Source organism: Anopheles funestus, chromosome 2RL (assembly GCF_943734845.2).
Source record: "Anopheles funestus chromosome 2RL, idAnoFuneDA-416_04, whole genome shotgun sequence".
NCBI classification, from domain to species: domain Eukaryota; kingdom Metazoa; phylum Arthropoda; class Insecta; order Diptera; family Culicidae; genus Anopheles; species Anopheles funestus.
The window spans coordinates 33,261,358-33,274,592 of NC_064598.1; the positions used below are offsets into that span (position 1 = coordinate 33,261,358).

General features: G+C 45.8%; 1 protein-coding gene across 2 annotated transcripts in view; it reads right to left on the reverse strand.

Annotated features, from left to right (window-relative positions):
• Nucleotides 1-13,235, reverse strand: part of LOC125764201 (uncharacterized) — a 45,341-nt gene that overhangs the window by 5,497 nt on the left and 26,609 nt on the right. For both annotated transcript variants that reach the window (XM_049428164.1, XM_049428165.1), the window contains 2 exons: nt 12,232-12,405; nt 4,007-8,523 (listed from right to left, as the gene is read on the reverse strand). In XM_049428164.1, the coding sequence (XP_049284121.1) occupies nt 4,007-8,523; nt 12,232-12,405 (4,691 nt within the window). The remainder of the gene's footprint in view (nt 1-4,006; nt 8,524-12,231; nt 12,406-13,235) is intronic.

Consider the following 13,235-nt stretch of genomic DNA (forward strand, 5'->3'; position numbering starts at 1 on the left):
ATGAAAAAAAATGTAAAGGTGCTTCATTTAATTAATTAATTTAATCAATTATTCTATGTACTGGAGTGATATGGTATTTAAAAAAACGTCCCATCAAAAGTACATTTAATATACAAATTTCGTTTTCCATTTCGTGCGTTTATTGTCGCAAAATCTTTTATTAAAATTACTTCTCCGCTACTCGACGGAGAGCTAGGAGGGGGATAAATACTAAACTAATATTAAACATGAACATCCGTTTCTGCACGTCAAATGCTAACTAGGCAAAGCTTAAACCACGCAGCCAAATGTACATAACACACTTTTTTTTGCACATGCTAACGAGCTAATCCATCCACTACGTTCTACAGCAAACTAATCCTGCAAAAGAAAAATAAAACAAAATGAAAACCAGTAAAACATAAAGCTCTCTAGAAGAGAAGATAAAAAACACACACAGTAAAATGTGCTCTTACATTTGCAAATTCGTAGAGAAGGAAACACACGAGAAGTGCAATTAATTTGTGCACAAAACACAAACATACAAATGCTCGAACAGCAAACAAAAAAAACAGCCAGGGAAGAATCACAGCATTTCATTCAGCTATCACAATCAAACATAGCACACGGCAACATGGATTAAAGTTGATAAATGAAGTTTGGTGCGAGGAAAAGTTTCGTTGCGATATTTGATATAAATATACGGCCACAGAGGCCACTACACGATCAGCAGTTCATTCACGATGTAGCAAAACCGAAACAGAAACATACCGGCGTACTGAGCGATGCGTGCAAGGCAGTTCGTTAGTCCTGCGTTTAAGGGTGAAGGAGAAATAGGGAAAAAGAAAACGTGGGGGGGATAAAATATAAATAATAAAGAAAAATAAAATAATAAAAACAAATTAAATAAATTAATTTACAAATTATACAAATATATTTAAACAAATTAATACAAATTGAAATGTAACCGTCAGCAATTGTAAGGTAAAAAATCTTCTTTCTTTATCTGTTAGTCATTAGAGATGAGAATACTCACTCTTTGCAGAGAGTTGAAACAGAGTGAAAGAGTTATTAGAAGGATTTGAATCTTTTACTCACTCTTTTGAGTATATTACTCTATTTGATTATTTGATATTACTCTAAAGTAGTGTTTTAATAGGGGCGGCCCGATGGTGCATGTGATAAAGGGCGCCGGTCCACACGACAGGACCTGGTTCAAATCCCATCCGGACCGTCCCCCGTAGCAAGGACCGACTATCCGGCTACTTGGTAAAAATAAGTCTAATAAGCCAGAAATGGCCGGCGTGACCTGTAAGGTCGTTAAAAGCCAAGAAGAGAGAGAATGTTTTAATTACTCATTAACGTTTTTACTCACTCACTCTCTCTCTCTCTCTGCCGACTAATGACTCACTCCTTGGGGTTTTTACTCACTCACTCTCTCAGCCGACTAATGACTCACTCTGTTGCGTTTCAACTAACGCAATAAGAGAGAGTCGGGACAGAGAGTGTGTGAGTAAAAACGGAAAGGAGTAAGTAAAAGAGTCATAAGTCTTTTGCACGATTAAACTCACTCACTCACTCCTAAATACTTAGCGTGCACATCTCTATTAGTCATGTATGAGCTATCATTTTCTGCCAATAGATCAACTATAAACAGCTTCTAGAGACTGAAGAGTTCTTACTTAAGATTATTTGATATGTATAACTTATACTAAATAATTCTTATTTTGAAGTTCAGTACAACAGAAACAATGTGAAAGCTTCTACACACCATTAAGCTTGGCTATCAATTACCAATCAATTCATGCTTATTTATACATAAGCCACAGACCTGACCCTCGTATTCTGGAAGGCCACGTGGTCATCAACTTGGACACGACCTCCGGCAAACAATAAGTTTGTTTTTGGGATGGAAATAACAATTCCTCTGAGAGAGCCTTTGTGGCTCGAAGGTCTATTCCGAAAGCTCAAGGGCTCGATAGGGCTTAAGTGTCGAGATGATGTTTATTTCCTTAACGACAGAAAAAGACGACAAACCCGTGTAAAGGGGTAACGGAGGAGGGGGAAAACATTAAAACGAGTTAACATCCTTGAGTTAAGGCTTTATTAGCAGACATTAGCCTATTGGTCAAATTCAGTAGCCTGTAGCGTTTCGCTGTCGGTTTATTTGTTTTTTCCCCCCATCGAAATTCCTACACTTTCAAGCATTGATTTTCTGTCCAAATGTTTCATCGCCAAAAAAAAACCCGCGGAAAATCACTTCCACGGCACAGTGTGTGTGGCATACAAAATGGAACCTCTGGTTGAACTGCTCGGTAGGATAAGTTTTCGATTAGAGCTACTTGCTGTGGTCTCATTGTTTCGTTGGAATGTACAGGGACTGACCGGCACTATGTACGACTGGTGGTCTGGAAGTTCGGAAGTTGGTTCGATGCTTGAAAAGACAAACAAACGCAGCATAAAGTAAAACGGCAAATGGTGAACCTACTGCCCGTACCGGTTTCTGATACGTACGTCCAACTGTTTCGTTTTTCTTCGTTTCTTTCGTTCTTAAGGAGCTTATTTTGTGTCAAGGATTTGGTTGGTAGATTCCATGTGGCCCAATTATGTTTGGCCATACCGACCACACAAGCTCACAGACTGCGCTGCTTACGCTAAAACAAATGATGGTTTCGTTGTCTAGCGTTCGAGCAACTGAAGAACACAAAAACACTGAGCAAAGAATGAAGCAACCGGAAAATTGACTCCCAACCTATAGTTGCAATGATTTCATGCACCTTCTTTAAAAGTACAGAATTTATACACATTTTTATTACCAGAGCCAGTCATCGATAAGGACAACAAGGGAAACGAATTAAAATGCTACCGAACAGGTACAAAACCCCTGGTGACAGAAGAAAGGACACTTTCTTCGCGGTGGTTCGAATATTTGGTCAAGCTGACAAACGTTTCGCTACGATTACAAATGAAACATTTGCGTGCCAAGAGCTCACCCACTCGTTTTAAGGCTTCGTAGGGTGGCAAGGTTTTGTTCGAAGGACGGAGTGTTTCTCCAAACCAAATCAAACTGCGACATTGTCGAAATGTTGCGCTGTAGAAAGTGGGTTACGGAATATTCATCCATCCATTTGTACCTTCAATTAGCTTCTTCCATTCGCCTCTGTTCGGTTTCGTAGATTAATGTTCCGTTTCGCTTAAGAACGGGGACTCCCATTATGCTCCATTATATTGAAATCCGCACCGAACTTTGCATGGGGGCATAGAACTCATTCATCTCTATTAAAATACTATCGTGCAAGTACTAGAGTAAATGCGTAATAATCTAACATTGACTCACAGAAACGAACTTGGGAATCATTATGGATCGCTGAGAGGTCATCTTGCCTGTTTGGTATTATTTTTGTAATATTTCTAACTCGTTGTCTGCAATTGCGTTTGCATGAAAATTGAAGAATTTGATCCAAGATTTTGTTGTTGCTTGTTAAGAACTGCCAGGCCGACCGTATTAAGACTTATTTTACCACGTAGCATGAGACGGTCCGGATGTGATTTGAACCCCGGTCCTATCGTGTGGAAACGGCGCCGTTTATCACATACACCACCGGGCCGCCCCGAATCCAACATTTTTTAAAGGGTATCGTTTTGGAATATTTTATGCTTCTAGATATTTCTTTTTTTTATAACTTAATTTAGGTAATTTACATCACTGTTGATTTTGCTACTTTGAAATTTCAATTATCGCTCATTTAAAAATCGTTTTTTTAATTACTAACTGAAGAGATTTAAAAAAGAAAAATTAATAAACTATCCTTAACTACTGTACGGTTTAGAATACAAAGAACAAATATCGTGCAGCATAGTGCACAAATGCAATTAAACAGGAGAAATCGACATCAAAAAACGGTCGTGCACATTCAACATATTTGCCACATGCAATATTGCGCTGTACAGTAAGTGTTTTGAGTACGAAAATCACAAACGTTTTTTTGGTTAACAAAACAATTTGATTCAAACATTTGATAAATACCTTCATCGTCCTGTCCGGTGTGGACCGGTGTGGCCATATCCTCATGCTGGGTACTGAACCCGATCCATCCCTTCTCCTCGATCACGTCACTCTGGATTGCCGCCTTGCCCCGGCTGGTCGTGGTCGTGGTGTTGGTGTTGGTCGTGCCAGTGTTGCCAGCGCTGGTCATAACCGTAGCCGTGCCTTGTTTCTTCACGCCGGCCACCGGTTGACTTCGGGTTGGACTTTTCGCGGGCGATGATGTTACCGATTGACGCTTGGGTGAAGGAGTCGGAACGACAAGTGTCGTTCCACCAGGAGCCTCCAGTTCGTCCCGGTTCAATATCTGATGATTTTCGTCAAAACTGACACGCCGCGGTGAAGGATGTGGACCCTTCTTACGACCACCACCGGTGGATAGTTCCTCGGTAGAAGACTCGATCGAAACGCTGGACCGTTCTTCCGGGATTACCTCAAACTTTTGCGTGTAACGTCCGCTGGCAGTGCGCCGTGGTGTTAAAAGGTTGTTGTTGTTATTCGCGCTATTGCCACTTCCACCACTGTTACCAGTTGTGGAGACCGATTTCTTGGACGTGGAAGCACCAGATGGTCTGGATTTGGACGATGCACGGGAAGCGTCCCGCAAAGCTTCCGGTGTTCGGACTAACTTTACACCGACCTCTTCCGGATTGGTTAACGCCTCCAGCAACAGATCGGCAATCATTCGGTCTACCTTTGGATTGCTGCCAGTCGAGAGTGGACTACCATCCCGCGAATGTGTACTACGACGGTACTGTCCGAATCGGTAAATTGGGACGGGAATGCGTGATCGATGTCTACTACCGGAATCTCCTCTACCTCCACCGCGTTCGTGACGTCGACCACCACTGTGTACACGTGGTGGCCTTACACTTCCGTGCCGATTCCGCGGTGCACTGTCGGCACACTCCACGATCTCCAATATTTCAATGTGCTTATCACCTTCCTGGATTTCTGTCTTCTGGTAAACACGGCGCGGCCCTCCTTCAATATCTGGCGTAAGATCCGCCTGTGGATAGAGTGTCATCTGTTGCACATCCTTCAACACCTGCTGTCGACGACGTCCGTCAGTTGTGGGTGGTGCCTTTCCAGTGCCTGTACGGCCCGTACTCGTACGACCGGAACTACCGACCGTAGTCGAAGCAGTAGAATGAGTTTGAGGAGGTTTCCCCTGGCGCTTATCGGCAGTCATACCCCACGGATTCTTCGCTGCGACTGATGGTGGACCAGCACCTCCTTTTCGTCCACCTGCACCGGAAGCTGTGTTTTGTATCTGCATGTTACCCTTCCCGTCAATCTTGTACGACTCCAACATCCCCAGCTCGGAACGTAATGCAGATCCCGTAGCTGCCGGTCCACCACCAGCGCGCTTCTTCGGTTTCATCGCCCGGAAAGGTGTAGGTGCCGAAGGAGTGGACGTGTCACGTATAACCGCAGTACTGGCACCACCGAATACGCTCTTCTTGGCACCGGGTGGAATAAACTCCTTGCGGCTGATCGACTTATCGATTGTGCTGATCACCTGTATTGCCGGCTCACCGTAGAATCGCTTCTGCTCGATTAGTCGCATCATTTTGCGCTGCTTCTTGAGATTCTCCTGCTCCTGTTTCCACTTCATCAAACGTCGCCGATTGTTTAACCGTTCTTTTATGCGCAACGGCATCGTATCAGCTACGACTACACGCTCATCGATCCGTAAAGCTGCCGTCGTTTCAGCGTGTATCGGTACGAAGAACGCCTCACCCTTTTCGTGCCTTGGTGATCGATCGGTTGAACTTGTGGTCGATTCGCCTACATCGGCTTTCGGTTGTCTAGGCTTTCGAGTTCGCGTTACGGACTCCACCAACTGCGGTGGTCCAAATCCATCCAAACTGTCCACCAAACTGCTCGCATCCGAATCATCGATCTCGTCCTCATCGTCCTCTTCGTCACGTTCGCCGGCACCATCGGCACCATCGACATCGTCCTCGGCCGAATTGGTAGAGGATGGTTGCACTTCCATCGATTCGGTGCGTGGCATTGCGGAAAAGCGCGGAACCACCACAGATCCCCGATCGTACGTGGAGCCCGTACCAATCTTGCCCAACACCAAGCCTTCCGGTTCTGACGCAATGTCCGTATTGTCGGACGGATCCGTTTCGAGCCCGTACGCCGGGAAGTAATATTTGCCATTCAAATCTATTTCGGCCGCCCCACCATTGATTGTTGCATCGATTGCTCGAGGTGATCGACTGCCGGATCTTAAGAAGAAACCATTTCCCTTCGAACGATGCTTCTGCCGTCGGTGTCCACGCTCACTTGGGCCATTATCACTATTATTATTTTGATTACTATTCTTGTTGTTGTTGTTGTTGTTGTTGTTGTTGTTAGCAACATCTTCCTCGTTCTCCTTATCACATTCTACTTCCTCACCAGCACCTAGTTTGGGTGAAAGCTTACGTTTGTCCGATTGTGGAGGAGAGTTGCACACTACACCACCCCCATCACCGATGTACTTTTCCGTAAGCTTTTGCTTCATCGTACCACCGAACTGTGGTTCCGAAGCGAGAAATTGATTATTATTATTTTGTCGATCAGATTCTACCGTCGTCTGTTTCGGTTCTCTCAACTGCGCACGTCGTTCACTGTAAACGCCGAGTATTTCGGTCTCACCGTCACGTACATCCGTTGCCAGGACGAGCTCTTTAGCGTCAGCGAGATTGTTCAGATTGTCCAGGAGCAGCCCAGAAATGTACTCATCCAATCGGGCACGTTCTGCATCAGCAACACCGTTTACCGTTTGACCCTGAATCCCCGTTTCACTACCGGCCTCTTCACCGGAATCTGAGTCTTCTGAGAGAGCAGCACTTAGCGCAACACTACTGTCCTCACTTGGACGGCGTTTGCTGCCCGGTGGAAACTGTTGCTCTACTGCTGCTGGTTCGGAAGGTTCGACTGGTGCCGGAGCTCTTGCTGCTGCTGTTGCTGCTGCTGCTCCTGCAGTGCCATCAGCAACCGAAGCACGTTCTCGAGGATAATCGCTAGCATCAGCACTACCAACGCGGACACCAGTAACTTCCCGAGCAGGCGGGCGATCACGCCCATCGCCATCCGCCCCAGCTAACCGTTCCTGTTGCAGGAACTCGCTCAAATCACTCTCGTTGTCGGCGGGTCGAACGCGCGTTGCCGACGGTACGCGGTACGATTGTGACGCTATCGACGATACTGAGCTACTGTGCGAAGGATACTCGTCCTCGAGGTCGTCGTCAACGTCGTGATCGTTCACGCGGCGATTGACGTCCTCCCGTTCGTGTTCGTCACCCTCAAGGACAGTTGGGGCCGCAGCCGAAACAGCTGCCAGTATGATCGGCTCCGATTCGCCAAGGTCGGCCGTTTGCGAGGAACACATGCGTCGTCGGCGCCGCTGCCGCCGGTCATCGACCGTGGCCGGATCGGTGGGAGAGACGTGAACCGGACTCGGGACACCCGATGCTTGACCCGCGGTACAGTCGATATCGCGGGAAGGCGTACGCGTGAGCAACTTCTTGCCCGTACCGAAGCCACCGTTGTACTGACGTTCGAGCTTGGCGCACTCAAGGCACGAGGTCGTACCGGTCGTGTCGGTCGTACCAGTCGTCGTCGTCGTTGCCGTGGTAGCGCAACGACCACTACCGACGCTGCTGCCGCTACCACTGCTGCCCGGTCGGCCCGCCACCCGTTCCCCCAGCACGCTCTCGCTATCGTCCGCACGCGATGGACTTTGGTGTCCTTCGACCGAGGCGATGATGCTTTCGACGCTGTAAATGCGGGGCGGCGTTCGGCGCAACGGTGGCGACCAGCTACCAGAGCGTTCGTAGCGCCGCAACTCTCGGCTCCACATGCGCCGCAACAGCGTCGTCTTACGCATGGAGAAGTCACCGTCCCGGTACGCAGGCACCAGCGGATAGTGCTGCTGCTGACCGCCACAACTACCAACACCGGCAACAACACCAACACCACCAACGACGCCACCATTGGCAAGGGGCCCACCGTTCACACTGCTAGAGCTACTGCAACTGAGAGAATTATTGTGGATAGATCGTAAACTACCTCCGGTCCCGGTGGCCACGGCACGGCTTGACCCGATACCATTGCACAGCGGGCTGCTACACCGTCCTCCGGCCAGATTCCGATGCTTCAGGGCGGCCAGGTTCGGGTCGGAACCGGTCGCTGTGAGTGTTCCCGTTTGTACCGTCCCCGCCAACCAATCGTTACTTCCGGCACGTTCGACTCCTCCACCGCCACTTTCCACGCTACTGCTGCGACCAGTCATGGAACTGTGGTGGTCCCGGTGATGTCGCAAACCGAAGGACTTCCGGTGCGGTGGTGTCCGCTGGTGACCACTGAACCGTCCGTTCAGCATTCCTCGGGCCGAAGCCGTGCCCGTGTGTTTGTTCACCACCACTTCGATCACATTGTGATTGGTGTCATGGTGCAGCCACAGGGATTCATCATCCGTTTTCTGCTGTGCCAGCGTATGCCTGGGTCGATGGAAAATTTGAAAGAATAAGGACAATATATTAATTTTGCTCCTTTAAATGTTAATAAAACACTGTTGGACAGTGCCTTCACGACACATTCTTCAGCATTATTATATGCGACAAAAAGAACTCCGTTTCCCTCCATTTTAAACACATTTAAAAAAGTTTGAAGTAAGAGGCAAAACGCCTCATTTCGTTCATCCCTTTATTTAACAACTTCGCAAAATAAAACAAAAAACCCTTACTGAAATCATGCGAGTTGGATCGATAAAATCCAACTCCCACCAAGCAATTAAAAGCTGAACAAAACAACAAAAAAGAAGTAACCTTTTACCTGACCATTTCGGAGCGAGTTTTTCACCTCAAACCCCGGGTGGTATCATGAGCGTATGCGTTCCTAAAGCTTTTGATATACTTCGGTGCCAAAATTAGGCTAAAGGTCCGGAACAACACAGTGCTTCCATAGCCCCTAGTTCTGCGCTCTGTTTCAATCTTTTTCCTTCGTTCTCTTTCTAACACACACAGAGGGAGGAAAAGGTGCTAAAGACCCCAAGTGGTTACGAACTCCGAGTGGCATAATTACAGACTTTGGTTGTTTTGCCTGCATATACCTATATACATGGTAAAACTTCTCGATGGTTGCCCTCGAAAAGTTGGCCGATTGCTACGATCGAAATGCGTAGTTTGCAAAACAGGCTTTTCTCGGAAGGTTAGTCACTAGCGGTCTAGCAAGGATAATAAGGGTGACTAGATTGCTAGAGGACTAGTTCGTCATATCCGAAGCCCAAAAGCTCGATATTTATTTTTATCTTAGTAACTCAAAGTAGTCAACAGTTCCAGAGGCCGTATTGCTCATGTCTGTGGAATCGCGGTTTGTGTTCGGATAGCAAATAATTTTTGTAATTAAAGTTTATATTCTCCTCCCGGAATCAAGACCCGGATCAATTACCGCAGCACCTGATGCATGTCGATGTATTCGATCAATTGAAGCCTAACATTCAAATCGTCGGTGAAGGTTAGTCGAAACAAAACGCGCGCACGTCAATACGGATCGCGAATGAATATTACAGTATTTATGTTCGAATCATTCCTCCTCCTAATTGACTGTTTGGCCTTGAAACTTTTCCCACCTAGGGATGATGGACGTGCGGCATGGAAAGTGTTTGGATGGCAGGAACCAAGCTCCCACCACCAGTGAACTTCATCGAACACAACCGGCCCAAAAACTAAATGACGAGCATAGACATCAATAATTGAATCGCCTTTCGATACAAACCGTTCTGGAAGTGGGTTTTTTTTTCTCGGATAGGACCATTGGAAGTGCGAGAATTGACATACCATGTGTGTCAATGCGCTTGACGAATGGATCAAAACAGAAGTCAAAAATAACGGACAAACAATCTGCTAAAGGACTTCCATGCCGTGGACTTTTGGGGTTCATTCGCAAAACTTCACCTTCCAACATTCAAATCGTTCTCATCCATGAGCGAAGGTCTCGGGAGCTCCTCTTTGGGGGTTGGACGAAGGTCAACCCTTTAGTGGTGTTTGCCAGTTCACCACACCATCTGCCCTTGTCCTGTGTATTTGGGGTGTTGCGCAACGATTCGATTCTAATCAAATCAAACTCAAGCATTCCTCTGCTTGTTTCATGTGCCATCGCGCTGTATAGGGTCGTTCACATGGCGACCGGGGGTGTTGTTTTTCACACAGGAATAGGTCGTCCTTGTGGGAGGGTGACAGATGCTGGCAGCAACCAGTTTGTCTGGGGTGGTGAATTCCTGGGTGGCTGGAGTTATCGATTTTTTCTAACTACACCAAAAAAAAAAAAACAACGAGCAGCCGTAGGTCCGGTGCTCGTCTGCCACCCGGCCGATCCGGGTGACGTCAGCCAACAAGTAATATCCTTTTAGTTGTGTGATTGTGGTGGATGCCTAACGGATATGGAAAGCGGTTGGACGACGATGCACTGGAAGCACTTCGCACCAGTTTCCACGCTTGATTGGCGCTCCGGTCGTGCGACTTTCGCGAATGGGAGAATTCGATTTTCACACGAATGTGTTTTTCCTGCTTTTTGTGCTTTGTACATAAGAATGTGCATTTAGGTCCTTTTTGTTTTTGAGGTGTTTGAGGGTGAAAAAGAACGAATCTGTGCTTAGTATCGAATCATCGAGTTGTTATGTAAAGTTTGAAGTGCAGAATAGAAAAAAAGCGAAATAAGTAAACACACCCAAGCGTAAATATCCAAAACAGAGTACAAACAATTCTCATTTGGCACACATAATCTTGAAAAGAAAAAAAAACAGGATACACCGCATGCATTTTCCACTTTCGCACAGAGTATAGTCTGGGCATGATTTTCAAAGTAACGCCACCAGCAACACTAATGGCAGACGGAAACGATCAATTTCATAACTTTTGATCTTTTTTTCTTCTTCTCTCTCCTACCCCAAAACAATACCATTGAGTGGTGCGTCTAATACGATTTTGGTTTCTTTTATTTCACTACCCTTGAAATAGCATCAGAAAATCAAAGAACCAACTTGGTGCTTTAAAAAGCACAACAATCCTCAATGGAGCCAGTGCACTGCGATCACCGTGCGACAAATCACTCGATCGTATACGAGTTGCTATGCAACGGTTCGTGATGCTTAATAACGTTTAATAGTTGTTACCTGTTGTCAAATACGTTACTCGCACGAAATGGCTGCTGGAAGACACAGGGGGGAGGGTACAAGGATCAGTTACCAACGTTTGAAGGGGGATGAAAACAGAACCACCTCCTATTTTCACATAACGGTCGTCCTAAAAATTAGGTAAAGTGTGTACCCGACTGGTGTCTTTTGTGGTACATTTTATTTCTTGTGTTAGCAGGAGGTCTTTGTCAATAATACCAAATAACGCCCACCGGGTTCGGCCTACGAATTGTGCGAAACTGTAACACGTTGGGTTATTTACGATCTCCACCCACCACATTCCCTACCATCTTCGGTCGACTGGACTGGTGGTGCATGCAAGGATAACAAACAGGAACGATCCTGCGCATGTAACGATATGACCTCGTGACAAGTAGTGCTTACGATTTACCATGTTGCGATTATAGTTTATTAGCAAATTCAAATGGATTTAAAATCCATTTGGTGCGCTTTTTAAAACCTAAAATTTTGGTATAATTAAAGCCCTACACCACCGTCATTAGCCCGTACGTCTGTACATGATAAATCGACACGAAAAGCTTTGGGGACAAAAAAAAACTAGCAACAAGGGGTAACGAACTTTTAACGTCAAAAACGACTACCATTTAACGTCAAAACTGAAAGTCAATTTGGTCAGTTTACTTTAATAGTGTTTAAAATTACGAAAGAAAGTACAGTAGAACGCCGATTATCCGTGTTCATCGGAACTCAGTCCTTATCGGATAAGCGAATATCACGGATAATACGCACAATTGTTTTTATTGATAAATATTAGTGTTTAGTGTGTAGTAGTTGGACTTTTTTCTAAAGCAAGACGTTAATTTTCTTCCTTGCATATTACAATCTAACTAGGTCGAACTGGAGGAAATTTTATCATTTGCTATTGAGTTTTTAATTTCTTGCCATTATCGGTTTTGCACAGATAATGAGACAGCCGGATAAAAGGTCCCCGGATAATCGGCGCTCCACTGTACGTACAGAGTTATGGTTATAAACGATCAAAAGTGTAACTTACTTGCGCATAATGATTTCCGGTACCGAATAACGCCTCCGAAGTAATCCCGGCCCGGGGCTGGCCGCATTCGCGTACGTTCCCGCACCCATCCTGGGGTGAACTGGGTTAAGGCTGCAACTATCGCAGAAGCTCGATAGGTCCCAGTTCGATGCGGACGATTCCCGGCTGTCTTGGCTGGATTGGGAAGAAAGCAAACCAATGAAATGCTTAATATTAACGGATTAATGGCATGGGGTATTAACGAAGTACGAGATTAAGTATCTTTTGCACCAAATGTTCAAGGCAACACAGCGCACTGAAATGAACTGATGACATTGAGCCATTATATTTAGCACATTCCTAACAGTATACAATCCCGGGAATGGCACCGCGAGGCCGGATGTTGATAAATGCAATTCCAAAGGCGGTTTGCAAACCGCCAGACGAATCTTCGAGGTGGAACGTTCGATGTGAAAATGCCGCTAAAATTAAACAACAGACGGCAACAGAGACGGGCTAGAACGTACCCGGACTATCACCGTGCGAACGATTTCCTTTACCGGTCTACCAGACCAGTAGCCTAAAAGTAGCACAGACCAGAATTCAACACCAGCCTTGCACTTGGTGTTCGCTCGCACGCCGTAGGCATGCGGTTCCGGAACGAAGAGGTCAATGCTACTATTCCACATTGGCGTACCGGCTGGCGAAATCACGCAAATTTGTACTGGCGTGTTTCGGGGGGTTTTTTTTTTGCTCAGGAACATCCGTGTCATGCAAAATTCATTGCGACGTTTTACGAACTTCCAATCGCTGCTTGGTGCACGGGACAACATACTGTAGACGAATTTAGGTTAAATGTGTTTTTACGATAGAATACGGTACCCAGGCACAAAGTGAAATGAATATTGTTATTATGAGTTTTCTATTCATTTTCTAACTTTAAAATTTAGTCCGATATATTCAGTTTCACCATCAAGCTATTTCTTGTTAAATTAAATGTGCCAATTGTGTTTAAAAGTAGTAAA